Source organism: Python bivittatus, unplaced genomic scaffold (genome assembly GCF_059951505.1).
Source record: "Python bivittatus isolate LINGU-HERP-01145 unplaced genomic scaffold, Pbiv_v1 ctg000680_np1212, whole genome shotgun sequence".
NCBI classification, from domain to species: domain Eukaryota; kingdom Metazoa; phylum Chordata; class Lepidosauria; order Squamata; family Pythonidae; genus Python; species Python bivittatus.
The window spans coordinates 1,899,365-1,922,278 of record NW_028277095.1 but is presented as its reverse complement, the minus strand read 5'-3'; the positions used below and the strand labels follow the sequence as shown (position 1 = coordinate 1,922,278).

At 39.8% G+C, this 22,914-nt stretch overlaps 1 protein-coding gene across 1 annotated transcript in view; it reads left to right on the top strand.

The window, feature by feature from the left end:
* The window catches only part of DOCK5 (dedicator of cytokinesis 5), a 113,624-nt gene that overhangs the window by 13,714 nt on the left and 76,996 nt on the right, over nt 1-22,914 (top strand). The window contains exons 2-6 of the mRNA XM_088151871.1: nt 10,089-10,172; nt 14,633-14,673; nt 18,623-18,678; nt 19,105-19,201; nt 21,468-21,616. Of these exons, the coding sequence (XP_088007997.1) occupies nt 10,089-10,172; nt 14,633-14,673; nt 18,623-18,678; nt 19,105-19,201; nt 21,468-21,616 (427 nt within the window). The remainder of the gene's footprint in view (nt 1-10,088; nt 10,173-14,632; nt 14,674-18,622; nt 18,679-19,104; nt 19,202-21,467; nt 21,617-22,914) is intronic.

Below are 22,914 nucleotides of genomic sequence, written 5' to 3'. Positions count from 1 at the left end.
CACTGAATTACATTTAAGATATGCTCAATTTATATTTAACATGCACCACTTCTGATGTTTCTTCATAATTTGTTGTAAGACCTTTCGGTGACATACAAATATTTATAATAAAGTAACCCCCCCAAATATAATTAGCTTTCCTCTTCATTGAGGCTGGTGATTTTCTGAAGCCACACTCTGGGTTCATAGTTAACTGAGGACTTACAAGCTCATTTCCTTGGTTCAAGTTGAGCACTTTATCAAATCCATCACACTGCCCCCCGGTTAACAATCTTCATTGTCTGTTTCTCCTTGTGGCTTGGTTTTTTCCCCTAGACAATGAATTCCCTTTTCAGCTTGATCCCCCCCCCCCCCCCCCACTTTGCCTGGCATAACTTTGAGGCAAAGGGAGGAATGTAGCAAATAAGAGGCTTTTTTGTCTGGGAAATTTTAGTGCTGTGTAAAATGTGCTGTTTTCTTTTCCTTCTTTTTCTTTTGCATCTTCACAAGATTTCATACTTTGCCATCCCCACAGCTGGTTTTACTAGCATTGTCATCATAAAATTCATGCATGGCTTAAGGAACCTGTCTTTTCTTGAGTTTAGAAGTTTAGTTTTATGATGGCATAAGCTTCTGTCTGCTAGAGATACGTCACGGGTGTCTTTTTCTCAGTTGGAAGTTGTTAAAGGATCCATAAATAAGAAAGTACCCAAAACATGTGTGCAACTTGGTTAATTCTGTAGGTTTTCTGAAATGGTTCTGTAGACTTATAAAGGCTCACACATAAATGCCGAGTATAGGCCAGCTGAGTGATTGATCAATATATAGATAAAGAGATGAGAACTTTTAAATAAGGGCCATGAAATCTGAACTGAATGGAAGGGTGACAGAGTCTCCAGGCAAAGTACCAGCACTAAATCTTTCACAACCACAGTAATTGAGGATATCATAAGAGCTTTGATTCTGATTTTATTACCCTGTGAAACAGATAATGCAGAAACAGTACCCAGTAGTTAACTATTAAATACAGTTAACACTTCCTCTATACTTGTCGTTTGATTCTCCAAGTACGCTGGGACTACTCTTCAGAAATGCCTGGCCTTTTTCTATATTGCCCTCTTTGATATTGTTAATATCCAGACATAGCATCCCAAAACTTCGCTGGAGATCAAAAGGTCTTTGTAACAGTGAAGGACCATCTCTTGGGGCGTTGCTTAAGGGTCCTCTCCTCTTCCCACTTCTTCTCAATAACGTCCCTGTTGTTTTGCTTGAAGTTTGGCAGTAGGCTGCATAGCAGCTCTTCCCCCCAAATGCAGCCCAAATGCCACTTCTAAATGCATGGCTCGAAAGAGCGCAACTCCTTATCCCATGCAATGCTTTGTAATTTTCTTTCCCTTTTCCTTTGCCTGAACGATGTCATGAGGCTCGAGCTGTTTAGTGCAAGGGCAATCAATACAGCTCTTTGTTCTACACAGAAAGCCATGGAGGGCTTTCTATCAGGTTCCTGGCTGGAGCCAAAATGCCACTAGAGAGGCAGGGTGGCTTGCTCAGAAAGGAACTCTTCTTGTAGTTTGCTTGAAGACTGCAAGGGGAGGGCGGGCGGAGCTTTGTAAGCCAAGTCTAAGTTCATTATTTTAGTCAAAGAGATCCCACATGCAGCCGTTTCTGGTTTCTGAAGGCCTTTGGGTTCTGCCAACCCTTAGGAAAAGGTGCCATTAAATCTCTGCTTCCCGTTGGACTTGACCACACTGCTTGCTGCTTATTTAAAAGAAAAGAAAAAGAAAAGAAACATCTGGCTCAATAACCTAAAATGAAAGTTTTAAAAGATGTAAAAGGCTGTTCACGATAGGGAAAAAAATCTCGTGCATATGAGAGTGAAAAATCTGGTGGGCACGCCTAGGGAAATAATGTAGATAAATGTGAAGAAACATGTGTGAAACAAGTAGTTGATATGCCACTATATATCATTGTATAGGAGCTCGATCTATCTATCTATCTATCTATCTATCAATCATATTTATATAGCCGCTCATCTCACACAAGTGACTCTGGGCGGACACAAGCATAATCTCCCTATAGAATATATATGTCATATGAAACAGAGGTTGGGTCTCTGATCTGTCATTTTCCATCAGAACAGGCTGGCGACCTTTTTGCAGCCCGGATGTATCTGTGTGCACTTTTACATTTTATGTATTTATTTTGTCTACCAGAGCAACAGGGGAGGTAGACAATAGCAGAGTGCCATTGGACTGAACATGAGATTTCTATGTTTTTGTTTTTAAGTTTTGTTTTTGTTTTTAAGTTTGGGAACCTTAAAAGGCAGAATACTGCGTTCAGAACTTAATGCATCCATTCTGACCCTTATCTTAAGGGGAAAAACTGGGAATATTATACCATGAATGAAGATTTATTCTACCAAATGTCAGGACCAAGGTAGGAACTGGGCTTCCCATCCCTGTCATTTATCTGCTGTAGGTCCGAGATCAGTTGGAGCAAGGGTGGGAGAAGCCCATCATCTCTGACAGTTGGCCCTGCTGGCTCGGACTGATAGTCTTCGTAGTCTAAAACATCTGGAGGGGTTTGAGTTAACCATGCCTAAAACGGTGGTGAATTTTGTTGGAAAAGGGCAGGATCCTGTTCACCAGAGTTGCACTATGCTCTTGAAGTCTTTTGGGAGAGAATTGCCACGAGCCATTGAAGATACAATCAAAGTTAGGGTTCTTGTGCCTAATTTCAGACCGAGTGTGACCTGGACTTTAGGTAATATTGGTGCTTGCGGGAGGCAGGTACAAGCTACAGATTGCCTAGCATTGTACTAGAAAGAGAAACAATGACACAGTCATGAAAGGCGGTTGCTGCAGGCTGTTGTGTGTTATGTGGAAATGGCCACACTGTTGCTTACTTGCTTATTTACTTATTTAAAAGATTTGAACAGCCGCCCGTCTTAGGTAACACAACCCTGGGCAGCTCACAACAGTAATAAAAGAATAAAAACAATAAGAGGCATATAAAACAACAAAACAGAACTGATATGGCATTAGTGCAAGTGACTTTTTTCTCCAAAAAACCCCCACAACAAAACTAGGCTATGAAGCTCTTCCTCAAGAATGTTATAAATCAGTGTTTCTCAACCTCAGCAGATTTAAGATATGTGGACTTCAAACTCCCAGAATTCCCCCAGCTAGCATGCTGGCTGGAGGGATTCTGGGAGTTTGAAGTCCACACATCCTAATGGTGTTGAGTTGAGAAACACTGTTGTAAATGAATAGCTGTGGATAGTGGGGGAAACAAAGTTTGGAAGGAAGAGAAGATAAAGGCAATCAAAGGGGAATCCAGTCAATAAAATAACATGTAATCATGTTTCATTTTCCATTGGGCATTCGGCTGAAGGTCTTCAGTCGCAGAAGGGGCCATTCAAGCCATATGAGTCCAACTCTTGATCAGTGTAGGAAATCAAATTAAATCATTTTTTATTTATTTTATATCTTATTTATTTAAATCATCCTCGACAGATGCCTGCCTAGACTCCACTTGAAGGAATCTGGCTAATTGCTTCTATTGTTAAATTGCATTTCTTATGGGGGCATTTTTCCTAACAGTTGACAGAAGCATTGTACTTTTCCCTAAGCGTTATTTTGCCTTTGTGATATTTGACAGAGATGGAAAATATCTGTAGCCCTTCAGATATTGGTACATTACAACTCCCAGGGAGGCTATGCTGAATGGGGTTGCTCTCCCCCACCCGATTGTGCTCCTGAAATTCAGCAGCAGGTTGATAGTTTTCAACAGCAAGACATTATTCACTTGTAAGAATAAGCTATGAAATAGATGAATTGTGCCTCCAATATGCTTAATTTTACTCAAATCCCAAATCTAAAAGCCCCCCTAAAGTGCCAAAACTACTTAGGGCTCTTTTCTCCAATGACCTCATCTTGTTGCAGGCCTGGTATATATCTTGGTCTATGTGGTTGCTCTTTTATAATGCTATCTTTTGCTTTTATGATCTCTAGACAAAACTTGAATTGCTTCTGATACTCAGAAGTTGGGCAGTTTTACACCAAAACATTGTAACAGTATGAAGATGATGATTAGATGCTGATTTCCCACCAGTCTCCTTTACAAAACCCTTTCCAACTAATATTTGACTTGCTTATTCCAATTTTTTCCATGAAAAGATCTCTTGAAAGGACATGAAGGGGCAGAACTTCCAAAATTGAAGGTATAGATTTGAGGGTAGCTTGGTCCTAGATAGTTCTCTGCAAGTTCAAAAATTGCACCAAGCTAGAGGGAACTCGCTCTCTGTTTTGGCCTCAGTGAGAAATCTGCTTGTGCCCTGAAGGTTTGTACCTTGACTGTTTTTATCTCACATCACTTCAGTGGTTGCTCCAGAACCTGAAGTTTTATGGCTGGCCCGCTGCAGTTTTTTTCCTTTGACTTGCCCTCTCAAGAATTGCCACATTCTTTTTGTCACTGTTGTTGTTGCAAAGAGAACCTGTGTAATGTTTAAATGTCATTTCAGAAGTTTGCGAATTAATAAAATTCAGGCTTGCAGAATCTAAGGTGTAATTCAGGTTTTGACTCCCTAGCCCTGCCCAAATTAAATATTAAACCAGCTGTGATCCAAGGAGAAGTATAAAACATTTTCAAGTCATGAAGATGAAGACCAAAGAACTACTGTGACATGGAAGCCTAGGTATGAACCAGGAAGTTCCTGGCAAAAATCTCCATTCAGTGGCCATTGAATTAAGCCAGTTCCTACCCCCTTCAGTTTCACTTTCATGAAGAACTTTGTCTACATTTGGAAAAGTTCTCAGATACAAACCAAAGAAAATTCTTATCCATCTGCCACATTCAGGAGGTATATAAATTCCTTGTGATGACAACCTCATGTTATATCATTCAAATCTCTTCCCCTGGATGATGAATCTAACAGTTTAATTTCTTCCTGCATTTAAGTTGCCAACACCTTTCTGTTCTATTTATTTATTTATGAAGGGGGCCACATTTTTTGTAAGTTGTCTTTTTAAAATTAAATTACTAAGCCAAATTCTTCTCATCAATATTAGGTCCATAGTGCCAAGAGAAGGCTGAGGTAAAAACATAACGGCTTGCCAAAATCCATGTCTGGTACTGAAATTTTAATCAGGGACTTTCTGATTTACATCTCTCCTTTGTCAATAACTAAATGATCTTACCCTTTCTAATTAATTGGAGCCATCTTTTCTTTCTGAAAAACAATATTTTAACCAATAGTGCAACGAAATCAGTGATCTAAGTCTTTGCAAACTAAATTATTATTGTACCATTTTGTGTGCATTCTATAGGAGGAGTTTGTTAATTTTAAACATTGTTTTGAATTTGTTTTAAACAAATGAAGAACAAAAGGTCTGTGACCTTCAGTGTCCAAATTTGATACTGTATGTACTTCAGTAGCTGATTTCAGAGACCTGCAGGCTCAAAACAAAGTTGGTGAACATCATTATGTGAGAAATTGACTCCCCCCCCCCAAATTAAACTGCGCCAAATATTCAACTTCCAACAAAGTTCTTACAGGAGAAAAAAAATCCACCAAATAATGTTCATAGTATTTATGTAATGGCTGCCTAAAAGATGCGTAATGATTCCATGTTCTTGAGGAGAAATGGCAACTTCATGTCCTGCATCAAATTGTTTCATTCGAAGTTTGTGCTTTGGGAGAATGTAGGATCTTCCTCTATACAAAAGGGAAAATTCTCTCTCTCTTTCGTTGTTCAAGTTTGCAAGCCAGAGAAACTGTTCTGCTTTGCTTGATATGTCTATCTATAATAGCCTTTCTCCAAATTAGCAAAGGGCTAATAAATAAAAAAGGCTAGTACATTTTAAAAAGGGGCTAATAAATAAAAGGCAGCTTAGACTTAAGGATACGGGTGCCTTTGAGCAGATGCTCAGGGCTGGAAATGGCAATGATGTTCCTCTTCCTCCCAAGGAAAAACTGAACTTCCAGTCCTTTCCTGCTTTTGCTTTTTCCCAGCTTTTTGAATTTGCAGGAGAAGAAAATGATAAAGGGAGAGTGGCTGTCTTGGAATATCTGAACGGGCGTCATAGCTGAGACAAAACAGGCTTGCTCTCTATTGCTACGGAAGGCAGGACTTAGACGCAAGGGCAGAAACTGCAGGCAAGCAGGTCTTGTCAACACTGAAGAAGAAAACATGTGGAACAGCCTGACTTGTGAGATGGTGGGCTTTTCTTCTGCAGAAGGAAGAGAGAAAGGATGGTGATCTGCCAAAAGTTACTGCTGCACCTGGCATTTAGCAAGTTGATTAACAAGACCACCTTTAAGATGCTGTCTAATCAATAGATCTTTTGAAAGATCTTAACTATTTCATTTTTGCTTTCCAAGGACTAGAGATTTGCTCTGTTTCTTTTAAACAAACACAAGGTTCCTCAAGAATTTTGTGTTATAAAGCACTGGATGCCAGATACTGGATTGTAACTGTGATTGTTAAATGAAATAGAATGTGACATATGATATATCATCTTCATGCTTCCCTAAGAAGACTGGAGGTACATGGAATTAATGCATTTTTTACCTTCTTAACAATCCTGCAGGTAGGTGGAGAAAACGTGATTCATCTGAGGTTCATTCAACAGCATCATAGCTGAATGAAGATAGTAGAATAAATACTTGGTCTTCTTCTAGTTGAATTTGGTTTTGCTATCTAGTGTGACTCATGGATGATAGCTTTGCTTTAACTTTGCATAAGTTAAATCTCTTTGTAATCCAATTGGCTTTCAGATTGACTTTCCTTGTTAGTTTGGCAAAACAGTACTTTGATTACAGCTATGTGTCTTCCCAGGCAGGTTTTTCTGCTTGGATATGCCTCAGAAAATAAACATAATTCCTTTATTGTACGCCAATAGGTCCATTTTTAAAGCTGTGGTCCCTCAGAAAAAAACTGACAGCTTTCATTAACGAGGAGGAAGAATGTTCATGTTTGCATATTGTGTTGAACAACAAATTGAATGTTCAATTGGTAGAAATTCCAATTGTCCATATATCCAGTTGGTAGAAATACCAATTCCTGAACTGATATTGGAGCATCAATTCAGAGTTCTTTATTCAGAATTGCTCCTGATACGGTAGAATGTATTGCTGTTCGACAACAATGTATTGTTGTCTTGTGTGAATATCTGCATCCTTTGAACTTCAGGCCATACTCTTGGAGACTGACAACCAGATTTCAAGAAAATTGAATGGTACATGAAGTTAGAATTACGGAGAATTTTAGCTCACTATTAGAGCAGCATCATGCCAGTTATATGCTGACCAAACTCTTCTGCTTGCCTTCTCCTACCAGCCAGTGCAAATAAACAGTGCAGGAATTTACTAGGAAAAGGAATGTAGTATAATGTTATGTTTGAACTATTAAGTCTGTATTTGTTGTATTTGTTGTATTTGAGATATAAGGCGGGACAGAATAATAGAGTTTCACTGGAAGCAAATTTGGGATTCTGTTTCCATCTGAGTCCAAACGAGGTGAAGGCAAGCATCAAAAATCTGCTAGCATTCATTTTCCAAAATTAAAAACTGGAGACAGGGGAGAGTATCTGAAAAAGAAGTACTGTACTGAAAGTTTCACCAAACAGTCATTTTTTTAAAAAGGGGAATTTCTTTTTTCAAACATACAGTAGGGAAATGTATAAGCCAAAGAATGAAAGCATGTTGATTTGCATTTTTTCTAAAAAATGGTTCTTAAATCATTTCATTAATAGTTATATAAATAAGCTTATGATGCATAGAAAGCCTTTAGGAATGTAAATGGTGATAAAACTTTCCACGTTTTTTAAAATCATAAAAAGAAACACCTTAGTAGCAATCTCCTAACACTGACAGTAAAGCGAGTGGGATTTTTCGTGATTCATAACCCCTAGTCTGAAACCAAGGTTTGTTCTTGTCTTACCGTTCTAGTTTGCCTGGGAAGCAAACAAACCACGAATCCTAGCTCCAATGAGCATTTTCTTTCAGAAAGAGATGTTGGCTAGTTTAGCCTGAGAGGGAGCAAAACAAGAATTAAACTGCAAGTTAGAAACTTTTGTGGAGTGATTTCTACGAGGCTGTTTTAGGGGACATAACTTGGTGTCTCTTTGCAGTCTGTAATTGTTTAATGTTTCAACAGACATTTCCCTTGATAAAGAGTTTCTTTGAAATGTGTGGGGGAGCCCTATCTATTTGCACAGCTGACTTTTTAAAATCCCCCCCCTCCTTGGGTTATTATTGATCTGCTCTGTGTTCCCATGTGAATCTGCCCCAAGCATCTGCTTAGGTGATGATGAAAAAGGAAAATGCCACCTGCATGCTATTTTCACACTGACAATATTAGTCCCGGACATAAGAACAAGGCTAGAAAAAATCGTTGTTAAAAGGGGGTTCAGGAGGGGAAAGTAGAGGAAGACTACTTTTAAAATGGATGTCTGTTCATCCAGTGCCTGTTCATGAAATATCCAGTAAAGCAGTGTTTCTCAAGCTTGGCAACTTTAAGATGTGTGGACTTCAACTCCCAGAATTCCCCAGCTAGCATGCTGACTGGGGAATTCTGGGAGTTCAAGTCCACACATCTTAAAGTTGCCAAGCTTGAGAAACACTGTAGTAAACCTTTAAGTTGCCATTTATCGCTGTGTTATTTATAGTCGCTAAAGTTGAAAGGGAACATTGTAACTTTATTGTTTCCTGCGCGGTAAACTATTACCACTTTGTTTATATTGGCATTAGCCCAGGAAGTAATATACCTAATTATGGATGAATTCAGCATGTTTCCGGGATAAGTTCTTATATGCTTGCGTCTTCACAAAAACAACGAAAAAAAGGTCTTTCATAAACGTCCTCAAGCAAGATAGCCAGGGTCGCACCTGAGGTTTTGGAAGACCATTCCCATCATTTCCGGTTGTTGCCCATGCTGAGTTCAGAAGATTGGCAGAGCACCAGACTCCTTGGCCCTTGATCGAAAGCACAAATGAGCTATTTTAAATGACTCTCCCGGGGTTTGTTAGGTATCATTTTTAACAAGAGCGTCTCTGAATGTATTCGTCGTGTGAGTTCAGTTAGCGTTATTCCTTCTTTAGCCATTTAGAATTGAGAACCTGAGAAATGGGCTGGAGCAACCTCACACACAGAGTTGGAAGGGGATTCCAGGCTCCCTTGCTTTCAAGAAGTCCGTTGCAGGCCAGTTTTTCATCTGCCTTTTCTCCAAGAGTTCATACGCTACTCATTCACATTCTTCCCAATGAGATTATGAGAGAGAGCTGATTCCCAGATTTAGCTGAACGTGTTATCTGATACCCATCAGAGGCTCTTTTTATGGCTGTCTTATTAACAAACCTGCAAAGGGTCTACACTGAGAGATGATTGTGTGGTTCTTCTGCACATTGACCTTGATCCATTGATAACTGGCTTTAGTGTGATTTAATTCACTAGCGTGAATTAATGCTTAGGGCAAAATCCACTGACAGATTTATTTTATTTTATAGGAGGCGGCAGCTCTTGTAAGTATTTGAGGTTTTGAAATTATATCTGCCTAGGACTGATATCGTAGCTTTGCAAAATACACTAAACCAGGTCTAGCAAGATGTCCCAACACAGACCTTATGTTAAACTGTGGTGAAAAGTGAACACTTTGGGCACCATGTATATAACCAAGACTTGTTCTTGACTTACCTGATCTGCCTAGAGCTGCCTTTAATTATTGACTTATTTATTTATAATTTTGTATCGTGACAACCCAGATTAATGGCTAGTCTACCGCTAGGCAGCCATTAGTCCAATAAGAAAATGAGATTGGTGGTAAGAACAGCTATAAATCCCATCCATTTCATTAGCAGCAGCACTTCTACTTCTCTTACCCTTCTTTTACCATCAATGAGAATGCAAAATATGACTTCTAAATGTCTAGGAACTGGAAGGGAAGGTTTATCTTACCCACCTTGCTCATGGTGGACTTTGGTGAGTCTCCCAGAAGGATCCTGTGCCCTGGGAGTTACCTAAGATTGGTAGTTGAAGATATTAGCTTTAATCTCAATTAATCACTTTACTTTATGTCCCTCCCTCTCCACCTGTTATTTTTGTTTTTCAGCCATCTACAATTACAAAGCAGTCCAGGATGTGGAACTCTCTTTACAGGTTGGAGATACAGTTCACATACTGGAGATGTATGAAGGTAAGCAGGCTCTGGATTGCCAAGAGGGAATGGGAAGGGCTCCTAGGTCCAGTGGCAGATTCTGAATTTTAATGTTTGAAGGGATGGATCAACAAACTAGAAAGACCAGTGAAATCCCAGATGATGAAACCCACAGTTATAAAAATTATTGCTGTATCAGTTCCAGAGAGAGCACTCCAAGATCTGAAGCAGGAATTTCAGATACAAGAAGCTGTGTAGATCAGCATTGTTTTTCCCAACAGTGGCCAGACAGTTGCTCTATAGTCCAGAAGCAGCGCGTGAATGCAAAATACCCTTTTTGCTATGCAGAAAGGCAGTCAGAAGACACAATGAAAACTCCTTAATCTCACAACACATGGACAGACACAACCATAGTTTCAACTAGGAAACTAGCAATAACTTAGACCAAGCTAAATCCAAAAACACGAGGGAATTCCTGGAAGCCTGTTATTCAGACAGGTCAGCCTTCAACAGGCACATAGAGATAAACAACATTTACACACCATTCAAAAGAGACAATAAAAAGGAAACAAAAAGGCCAGAACATCTCCTTGCCAGCAATCAACACCCAGATAAGCAGGGATTAACACCAGAATTAGCACCAGACAATCAAGCAGTAAACAACAGCCTAATCTAGGAACTACCAAGAAAAAACAACACCCCCACCAACATTGACAGGGCAAGCTACTGTATATAAACAGAGAGCACTGAAGATGTTACCTAGTGGGGTAACAAAACATCTGCAAGAAAACAATCAAGCTCAGAGAACCCCATGGGCTATGAAGTTTTATGAAGTAGAATTGTACAGGTACTCCAGTACAATTGCACCATGATTATTTTGGCACAAGCATGGATGCATGTGAGAACAACGGCAAAAAGGAGCAGTTCTGAATTAGTCCAAAATTCTTGGAATACTCAAAGGTAACTTTGAGAAGCCCACAAGCAGGTCATGATGGCCACAGATGTAGGTGTAATTGCATCTGAACATAGAGTCTCTGTTTTGCTTTTGTAATTAAATGTAATCTTGAGTCTGAGTTCAGTTCTGGTATTCTAATCATTGTGATAAGTTAGCTTAACCTGACGTTTTCTCAGCCTGGGACTGTTTGACTGATAGGATTGTAGTCCAGCGTGTCTGGAAGATGATACATTGGGTCAGTAGGGAAGGTTGAGGATCCCCTTAATGGAATTTGTACTGACTTGCCCGAGTTTATATGGCATTTTGTGGCTTTTGATTGATCGGTAGTAATGGATGCCTTGTTGTACAGCTAACTCTCTCTGCTAGAATGGATCAGTGGCTTCATGCATGATTCATCCCGTGCTTAACTTCCAGTGTGTTTCATACACTTCTTGAAAGTTGCTATTTCATTGTAATGCTCCAGCAGACCAGAGAATACAATTTGAGCTAATCCACCTTGGCTGGAAAGAGAATTGAGTCACATGAGCATTGCAAAGGGATGCTGAGTCTCCATTTTTATGGTGCCCTCCATCCTGCCAGTGTTAAATGAGGAACTGCTCGCTTTGGAGTCACCAGCAAGTCAAGCCAGCTGCTGGTTTAGCACCTTGTCAAGGCCTTTAGTTTATTTTCATTCTGGGTTGACCTTGACGCTGGAGAGAGCCAGTTAGAGCTTATGTGTCAAAAGAGAGTTTGTTACTGATGCTGCATTTGCAGATGAGGGGAGGGGAGGGGAGGGGAGGGGAGGGGAGTCCTTCCTGGTGGCAGATTTAATATGGCAGAGGATCAGGGTATTAGCTAACCTTGCATGTGGGAAAGAGAGACAAAGCAAAACATGGTTGATCTCCTTCACCAAGGAACCACTTAAACCAGGTGGTTAGATCAGAATCAGCACTTCCTATCAGGAAGAACAGTGAGAATATTGTCTTCTGCCCACAAGCAGGGGAACCTGATGTTAATCCCTGCCTTGGGAAACCTGCCCATAAGCAATGCTCTTTCAAAGTACTGTTGAAAAATGTTTGGTCTTCTCCCAAGGCGATGTGCAGCACTGGGGAGTCAAGGAGAATATTCTGTTTTGTTGAAAGAAAGGGAGGGAGTCGTTCTTCTGAGGAAAGGGGGGGGGGAAGCACTTTTTCAACCAAACTACCACTTTTTTATTTTGTCTCTTTTTCTCATATGCAAGGTCAGCTAATCCTCTGATTCTTTGGCATATTGAATCTACTGCTAGGAGGTCATCCATTCCCCTCAACTCAGTCTTCGAATAGAGTAGCAGTTACAGAAAACGTCTCTCTGTTTTTCTTTCCTGCAAAGAGAGAGAGACCAACAACTGAACTGAGATTGTAACCAGCATCAAGGATGAAAGCTCCTGTTCCTGTCACTATATGGGATCAGGTTCTTTTGAGTAAAGAAGTATGCTCACATATAAGTCTGTCTTTGATGGACCTTTTAGAGAGGCTGAGCTGGAGGAACTTCCTCTAAAGCCTTTTCCAGTCGGCTGGTGGAGAATCTGTGCATCTATATAGGTGGGCTAAGTGCTAAATTGAACATGTATGGGATGCTGGGACAATTTGAGGGGTTATCCTCAAAGTTTCCCCTTTCTTCATCTACTTTTATCCAACTAAAATCTTGTGTATGGGTTGAGTCATTCATTCAAATAAATAAGGCCAAAGTTCAGAGGCTAATTCGAGAGAGAGAAAAGTTTCCTTATTTAGCTGATGTGTGCAAAATCTGAAGTCCAGACTAAGGTCCAGTTAATGGCTGACTTCTGTGTTATTGATAGAGGAAAACAGGTCTCCGCTGGTAATTTATTTACTTATTATTTTCGAGCATCCCCAAATTTCCGAGATCCTTATATCACTGATGTAACTTTGGAAGCCCCCAAACTCGGCTTCTCTGCTCTTATCAATCACATCTGCCTGTCTGTAACTGCTTTCTTAGCAATTGTATATGCAGGAGGATACACCTTTTCTACGAATCCTGATGCAGCCAAAATGATAACATCCACAACTTGGTGAAGGTTTTAGAAAAACAGAAAAGAAGTAAAAGGAAAGGAAAAACATAGAGGGAAGATTTTGAATGAGTAACTGCTCCCATTCAAACGAAAGCTAAACAAAACATTGAATGCTGAGTATCTGGGGGCAAATGAAAATCATACCAGGGGAGCATCATGGAGAAAAGGCACATCTGGCCAGCTGGAGACCTAAATAACTCCTGATAGCATCTCTTGGCATCACATCTGTTTTATGTCTAACTTGTTTGGTTGAATTCCTGGGCTTTTTGATTTGGAGTCTTCTGTATATCTGGCCATGAGATGCTTGGAGCCACTGTGTGTATATGTCACAATGACTATTGTGGCCCATGGCAGTATTTATCAAATGAGCTGAAACTGGTACAATTTGTTCCAGGCTGAAAAGGGCCGGAGCTGGCATCTGGCTTGTTTATTTCTCAATGACGACTGTTCACAGCAATGTCAGCATCCATCTGGGAAACACCACTCGCCTTGTTTATAGCTTTGCGTGATTGTTTGAATGGAGTTGGGTGAGTTGGGTGAGCCCTGTTAAGATCTCTCCCTCCCTCCCTCCCATCCCCAGAAACAGCAATCCAGCACAGGACCATTTTATGGTTGTTTTCGCAGCTCACCATTTCTTACTCTGATTTGATTTTTTCTAAAAAAGGGGGGAAAAGTACACTGAAGACATCAGCAGGTTATATTAAGTTTTCAAGTTACATGTATACAGCATTTTCCTCCAAAACAGACCTGAACATGTACATCTCTCTGGCTAGCTAACCATAGCTTTATGTATCTCAAAACCTCCTTTATTATATTAATTTTCCTTCCCTTCCCACTTCTCCTGATGCTCCTTTTTGTATAGATTGTTACCAGAATTACATTTTTCCATAGTAAGAAGTTTTCACAGCCACTTAAGAATTATGTGTGTGTGTGTGTTTAAATGTAGTTAAAAACAAGCCATATGTTATTTTATCACAAACTCTTTCAGTTTGTTCTAATGTCAGTAATCCCATGAGACAAGTCATCAGCAAGGTTTTCTGTTTCAGCAGGCCCCTAACTAAGGGATTCTAGTTTTAGCTATTCTTGTCGTCCTGGCTAGTGAATTGGATCTTTAAGACTGCAGCCATGTTATTAGACTTCCCCAATCTGGTGGCCTCTGGACAGGTTGAATGACTGCTACCATAATCCCCAGTCAACATCTGAATGATAAGGGATATAGTCCAAAACTTATAAACAGTCCCAGAAGGAGAAAACTTCCATATATGACCTTTTAAGTAATTGAATTCAGACCTGGATGGAATTTCAGCTTAAATCGTGTTGAAGTTTAGACTGTAATTTAAGCATCTCACCTGCCAGAAATTCTGACTGAATGTTGTAGAAGTTGGTTCCAAGTAAAAAATGCATGTTTTGTAAAATCATTTTATTAAATTCTGAAAATGATTACTGATTATAAAGCAACTTTTTGTTTGTTTTATTTTTCTTCTTCTTCTTTGACAGACTGGTACAGAGGATACAGTCTTCGAAATAAATCCAAAAAGGTACAACAGCCCCAAAGATTTTTTCCCCTTTGTGTATATACATTAATTCAATTAAATCTTGCTCTCGCTCTTCAAATTTATTATGGCATTTCTGATGCAGCTTCGTCTTCCATCAGTCTTCTAACATACTTCTTTACGCTCAAGCTTTTCCTAAGCCGTGGTAGCATTTTTAAAAGAGTATTTCTGGGCGTGACGCATTCTGCATTTTTGTGACCATGCTGTCTAATAACTGCTTTTAAATCAGTATTGGAAACCACTTAGTACTTAGCCATGCGATGATTCAATATTAATTAAGCAAAAGAGACAGAAAGCAAACCACCGTGTTTCTGGCCTTTGTGATTTAAAAAGCTGGCTTGCTGAGGTCATGAGGGCGTGGTTTGGTGAAAGAAGCAAGGAAGGGATCAAGAAGGCATGCCAGTGGTTAGTACATAGGATGAGAACATGCTCTGTAGCTCTTTAGGTGCCTTGAAGATTGGTAGAAGCAAAATGGATTATGAAGAATAAATTAAGGGTGTGATGAAACTATCCTGCGGGGTTGAGTTAAACAGTGCAAACCTTGTTAACAGCATGATAGTCTAACAGCAGGTTCTTTTAACAGGAGCAAACTCCAAAACAGCAAAAGCCTGGATTAGAAGTAGAACCAGTTTGTGGATAATTGGACTAATATGCTAAACGTTTACAGCATCCAACCTATGGATCACATGCAGCCACCAACATATGGTCTCCCAGAGTCACCAGAGCTGAACATTCCAGTCTCTCTTCCATCTTGGCAGGTTTAAGGGGCAAACTGAGGTCTTAAGCTTTGCAGAGTTTAAGACACCCATAGGACTTTGTCAAAATCCCAGCCTCCCCCTCCCCATTTTTTTTTTTAATATATATTTTCATGGGCAAAATGGAGACTAAGCCTATGCAAGGTTTACAACCCCACCTTTGTAGGTAGAATTCTTTCCATCTTTTCGAAATCCCCCCATCGATGAGTTTACATCTCATTTGGTATCCAGCTTCTGTTCTTTGGGAAGAGTCTTTACATAGGCTAGGCAGACCAGTTATTGCTCTGAGTTTCAGTTCATGCTGAAGGCTTGCAACAAATGACAGTATTTCAAAATCTAGCATTCTGCTCCTTGTAGAAAGCCTTTTCTGTGATTGCATTTGCAATTTGTGCAAGTGGGTATTTCAACAGCAGATATAATAGCTGTAAATTTACTAGAATTCAGGGCATCTGTTGCCAAAAGTTTAACCAGTGCTATAATTCATTGTATTCTGCAAAACACTGTGAACGACACACCTGGAGAGAAAATTTCCAACCAAGCTTGTTAGTGGTTTCAAAAACTTTACAGGCTCTAGTAAGATTTCTACTTGTTGGTTGACTTAGTGATATATGCAACTGTTAATACAGCACTGTTCATTATAGCCAAAAAATATTATAAGCCAACATGGACAGTACCCTGTCATTAGGGTAATCTATGATATGAACTGACAATTTAGAGAACAACTTCTTTCTTGAAAGCCTTGATTATGCATGTTGGTTGGAATGGAAACTTTAAAAAAAAATCAGTTTAAAAAATGCAGGTTGGTGTCGGTTTGCATTTAAACCAGGCTGGGCCTTTTCTTTTTTTTTTCCTTGCAGTTTTGAGGTCACACACACTTCACTTAACTGCTTTGGTGGTTAAGAACTATAGAGAATGTGGGTGTGTTGTGATGATGCAAATTAAAGAGGACGTGGCACATTTTTCAGTGTTTTCCTCTTATTGGGAGCTCAACATCCCATTTATTGTTTCTGGAAAGGTTCTGGTGGCTGCCACCAGGAGTCCATGAGTTGCATGTCATTGGCACGTTGTGGGTTGCGCCCCCCAATTTAAGTAAGTAACTGTAACTAATTTAAGAATTTAAGGAAAGTAAATCTTTCTGACAGATCCGTAAGGTTTTCCTTATTTGGTACAATATTTAAGGGGCACAATTTTAAATTGCAATTGAATACTATTCATTTTGTGAGGTGTAATAGGGAGAAATGATCTTCTGTTTTCCAAATTCATGTTCTAAGAACCACATCCAGATCCTGTGCTGACTGGAAAGGTGACTTTAGATTTCCCTGGCGAGCAAGCCAGAATCTAACTACAGTAGCTACGTTACGTTCTTGGATACCTCCATTGCATCACTGTGGGATAATCAATGCTTTCAACTGCTTTGGAGCAGTTTCTGTATTGATGCTCTGTGTGAATGTATCAAAGTGTCACTGGGTCTCTTGATCTGTGGAAATCATTGGCCATGGCAAAGTAAAATTTGCAAGTGGCTGGTGATCTCATTCTTAATGTTTTCCTCAGATCTTTAATTCACAGCTCATTGTCTTCCTGGAAAACTTTCTTTCTGAAGAGCTATGGGTGAAACACTATCAGTTTTTGAGCTGCTAATGGTCAGTAAACAATTCTTCCACCCACAGAAAGGATACTCAGCTAGGATATCAGAATATAGGATCACTAGAAGCAGTGAAAACCTCCTTTAAAGCAGTCCAGGCAATCTTTTCCTGCTGGTGGTCAAAAAAGAGGCTTAGAGGCATTATGGAGGGGTGGGTCTGAAATATTTGATTTTGGGGGATGCAGATTTTCCAGCACTGACATATGAGTTATGTAAGGATGTAATGATCTGCTTTGTCTGTTATTTCTGCCCCAAACTTGAAAAATTGTCTTGTTTCGCCTCTGAATGTTGGTGGCTTGCTTTTGGGAAGGACGGTAACTTCAGTTCATATCTCTTGATTTATCCAGAACAAAGCCTATACCAATGCTGTTTTGGTGCAAATGCAGAGGTTGCTTGCTTGGTGGTGACATTGGCTTTGGAACTTAAAAATTCAATCTATATTTGGACATCAAATCAAAGCATGAAGAAGCATTAAAAAAAATCAATTCAGTAGAAGATTGTTGATTTGGATAGTTTATGTGATCAACAAGGAAGGGGGCTGTCTCTGTGATTACAATGCCTAGAAAGCCAGTGAAAAGTTGGAGGCAGAGTTAATTAAAGGAAAGGATGGGGAAGCTGCATAGCTTAGGTTTTTATTAGAGTTTTGCTGCTTGTGAAAGTAACTGCCTCCTCTGGGACAGTTTTATCGTCTGCATACGATTAAGACCAGCAGTGAGAACTGGAATTCTCTAATGCTTTTAGGGGAAACGATTTCTTCTCTTCTCCTCTTCCTCTTTTTCAAATTACCATATTTATTAGCACGATCATTACTAATGACATTAGAGAGATCTTTCTTTCCTGGATTAAAATTGCAGGCCCAGCTTCCTTGAGCATTAAAGTTTATGACTTCTAAAAGCTACCAGTAGTAATCAATTAAGATTGCAGTGAGAGGAGTACTTAGTGGAAATACTGCCCTTTCTCTGCCAGAATACAAAGAATAGAAAACTCATCATCCCAGAATATTATTTGTTGTGGTTTTGGGTAGCTCAGTGATGCTACATGCTATCTTTCCTACTAAAAACATTCAGGATGATTAGGACATCAGTAGAGGGCAAGTTCAATGTCTCTTGTACTTTTCATGCTTTGGATCCCTAAATGTAGAGGAGGTAGCGTCCTGTAGGTATTCCAAGAGGGAGGTCTAGTGTTAGGGGCAGCAAGAGAGAAAAAAAGCAAAGGTGTGGAAGGAACATGTAAATAAGGAAGTGGACCACTTTGCCTCTAATAATTCAGAGAACTTCACATAACCAATATTATAGTAGACAAGAACTTATCAGTCACTCTTCTCCCTTATTGTAGTAGAGGAAGAAATGGATCATCAAGATCATCTTAAAATCAATCATCTGCCACTTATTATAAGACGTAATAGTGATTTTGCTATCCATTTTGCTGTTTGGGCTAGAGTTCCTCCAGTGATAGAAATTTGAACCTCAGCCTCCTGATGATTTCATAATTCTCTAACCATTTGAAAAGGTAATTGATGATTTTGTCTTTTGATTAGGGTATCTTCCCATCAACCTACATCCATCTCAAGGAGGCAACAGTGCAAGATGGCGGGTAGGTAGCCCAGATTTTTTTTTTTTTTTTTGGCCACAATTCTGTTTTTTGAATTGCAAAGGTGTTATAGGTTGTGTTCTGTGAATCAAGTGTAAAGATTCTGCAAAGAGATGTCTTCTTGATTTGTTAGAGTATTCTCAAGTTTTATTTATGCAGAACAGTTGAGAACTGGTGAGAAGTAGTGCCTGGGGAGGTAGAGAGGTGAGGTTGAAGAAGACCTTCTTTTGGCAGCCCCAGACCACGCCTAGAATGAGCCAAGTTAAACTTTGGGGCCTTTTTTTTTTCTTTTTTAGCAATGATTAAAGAATATTAATGAACAAGATATACAAATGCAATGGGTATATATGTAAATATGGTAAGTCATAAATAATAGCTTGCTGGGCAGACCTTAAATGACCAACAATTATTTCAACCACTTTTCCGTAGACAACATGAGACAGTAATCCCTAGTGAACTTCCCTTGGTCCAGGAACTCACCTCCACTTTGCGGGAATGGGTGGTGATCTGGCATAGGCTGTATGTGGTAAGTCCCAATTCTCTTCTTTTTATTGTGCCCCTGCTCGTGAAGAGGAGATATTCATTTTGGAATATTTAGAGAAGAACATACAGCAAGTTTTTCAAAGAGGATATGAAAATGTCATATAGGATGATTGTGTGAATTTACTGTTATTGCATAATGCATGCATTGGAAACATCAGTAGTGCTACTGAATACAATTATTTCTAAATGTGATGTAATTTGGTTTTGCACATTTAAAACTAAATGGATAGAGAACTTAAAAAGCAGCGGGACTGCAGGGAGAGGGGAGAAAAGATTTTTCCCATCTTCTATAGCCATGAACTCTGTCCCAAAACAAATTACAGGTTCAGATGGGTAAGCTTCATTGGCGTTTGTAATCATAGGAACAATTCTGGAAAGCAGAAGGAAACCCATTGGACATGGTTACACTTGGATTCTCATCTACCTATTCATTTTTATTCAATTTATATCCTGCCTTTCCTTCAGAAACTCAAGTTGGCATGTGTAGTACTGTGTCCATTTTTTTCTTACAACCTTGCAAGGTAAATTGGTCTGAGAGAATGATGGCTGAAGGTCACCAAGTATACAGTACTTCCATGGTTGAGGGTGGACTTGTCCTTACTCTTAAGTCCAACATCTTAACCACTGCATCATACTGGCTTTCATCATACCTAGTAAGGAATAATGGGTGTTGCTCTCCAATGGCTTCAGTTCTCCATTTTATTTATTTATTTGTCAAATTTGTATAGCCGCCCATCTCACAAAACAAGTGAATCTGGGCGGTGTACAACAAAGCTAAAAACAGTAAGTTACTAAATGTCTATTATTACTATTATTATTAACTATAAAAAAGCTAAAAAGAGGAAATATTGGGCAAAGGGATGTTAATAATAATGGAGCAACCTCAGTAATTCACCAGTCCACTGGGGTCCCCAGGCCTGATGGCACAACCAAGTCTTGAGGGACCTTCAGAAAGTCAAAAGTGATGAGGCCAGCCTCATTTCAGGAGGGAGGATATTCCATAACGCAGTGCCACAGCAGAAAGGGCCTGCCGCCTAGGGCCCATCAAATGTAGCTCCTTAGCTGACAGAACCCATAACACGCCATCAATATGGCATCTCTTTCCAGAATCTGTGATTGTCAGCCCCACTAGGTAGACCAGAGCGAGAAATCAACTCCATAGGAAAGCTAAAACTACCTTTATGGCAGTTGGCTATAGTAACAAAATCCCACAAGTCTGATTGTGCTGTTCCTCCTCCTCCTCCTCCTCCTATTCCAGTGAATCGGGAAGGTGTCTATCTTAGCCACTTCCAAATGCTATCTCATTCTGAACTTTAAAAAAATTTCAGCCCCTTTTGCTTAGGTTCCTGTATATTTCCTTCAAGGCCATCTTCCTTACTCTCTGCAATGATTCCCTATTTCCTACTCAGAGGTTCTTCCTTTGGAGAGGGAAACTTACACATGTGCTGGAACTAAAAGTCAAATGGGCAGAACAGCTGAACTGCACAATCACAGCCCTCCAGATCTTGCTTAACAAACTACAGTATACTTCCCAGAATCTCTCTCTATTGGCCATGTGTGCCGGGGCTGCAGGAAATTGGGTTTCAGCAAAGTCTGGAGGATTGAATTTACCCATCCAAGGTTGTCCACTGAATCCTAGTGCTAGCCTTTGATCTCAGTCTCAAACTGAAAGCACAGGAACTTTGACAAGCAAGATTTTTACAGAGCCTTAATTAACCCGTTCGTTGAACTGGGAAGAATGTGATTACAAGAATTTCAGCTGCTGAATTATTACTCAGAGAGAACTAAATTATGCCTAAAATATCCTTGGGTGTACACTTACTCAGTGTCTTTCCTGTGAGGTGGCATGGAGGCAGACTTCTTTACAAGAATGGATGACTTTACAGCTGGCAATTTACCAAACCGTTTCCTGAACGTTTATCAGCCTGTGAACTAGATAGATAGATCAAGTCATTTATACCCAGGTTCAAATCTCTACAGTACTCTGCCATGGGGGCCAGCAATTGTCTTGGGACTAATTACTATGATTGCAGCCTGGACTAATTACAAGATTATTGTGTAGATAAAATGGGAGGGCCGAGAAATATAAGCAAATGCAACCTATTCAGTGATCTAATATATAGGTGATTCATTTGGAATCAGTCTAACCTTTGGGGAAATGAGTAAGTGGCAGGCTATGAGTTTCCTATTAGTTAGTATATAATGACTTTGTTATGGTTTTTGTTTCATTTTCTGTTTATCTGCTCTAGGAGAACAAAAACTCCCTCTTTCGCCATGTACAGCAGATGACATATAGTCTGATTGAATGGCGATCCCAGATCCTGTCAGGCACTCTCCCCAAGGATGAGTTGGCTGAGCTCAAGAAAAAAGTCACAGCCAAAATCGATTACGGCAACAGGTAACAGTGGCGGTCCTTCTCAGACCTCAACCACATCCTCCGATTGGAGAACTAGAGGTGCAAACTTGAAAAGAAAATGCTACTGGTCTGTCTGTCTGTCTAGCTCTCATTGGATCAGCTTGTTTTGCTCAGAGCCTCCTTGATCTCATGAGCCCAGCTCTAAATTTGAGTTCATGCAGGAAGGGCTTATTAAAAAGAAATGGGTGGACTTTGGCTTAAAGCATTTTATTAAGATATATTGAGCAACCTCCTACTTCAGTAAATTTTGTTGGCTTGTTCAACTTCATTTGGTTTTCTTAATTGTTCTTGTTCTTGTTTGCTTATTTAATTTGATGTTTATACTGTCAGCTCCCATTATCCATCTCATTGATGCTGAGAATCAATAAAGGCCCTTTAGCTGCAAAGTATGCGCTCTACCACCAACTATGGTCCCTCTCTGCTCTTGACAGCTGTGGATACCAGCAGTCTGCTGGATATCTGAAGCTGTATGTTTTCAGTCCTGGTTCACTGTAGAGATTTTTCACCCTCTCCTCCCCCATCTTGCACACAGCATGTGTTTGCATGCAGGATCCTCAACTATCTAAAGTCACAGAAACAATTTTAAATAAAGACATACCGATTGGTATCAAGTTATGAGTCCCTATTTTGTGTGCACACCACTTTATTTTATCTGAAGTTCCATTTTGTTTTGGATCCTTCTTTTCTTTGTTCTCCTGCCCTTTTCTAAAGGCGTTCTTTATAGCTGATATGCCGAGCCTGATTTCACACTAGATTATGGGACAAGTGGCACATTGAGTGAATAAGCACAGCTTTGTCCATATGCCAAGGCTAGTGCTTGAGAAACAGGTGCTGGAGATCTTAATTCTCAAGAGCTCAGTAGGATGGGGATACCTCCAAAACTCCCAGACACCTATTTTCTCTTCTGCACAGCAAACATCCTGCAGTAGCCTGGCACTTTTTGGACTTTTACAATTCATAGCTAGAATGAGAAGGGCTGAGCTTGCAGCCACAACTCAATTCCCCTAGTCTGCACACCTGCCCCATTCATTCATTCATTCATTCATTCATTCATTCATTCATTCATTCATTCATTCATTCATAGATAGATAGATAGATAGATAGATAGATAGATAGATAGATAGATAATAGATAGATAGATAGATTTCTTTGTCTCTTTGATGAACCCCAATTTTAATGAACTCCAGTATTGGGGTGAGTTTCCTGGAGTGAACAGTATTTAGGGACAGAAATTATGGGTTTAAGATAAAGATGGTGGGAGCATTCAGCACCACCCTAGT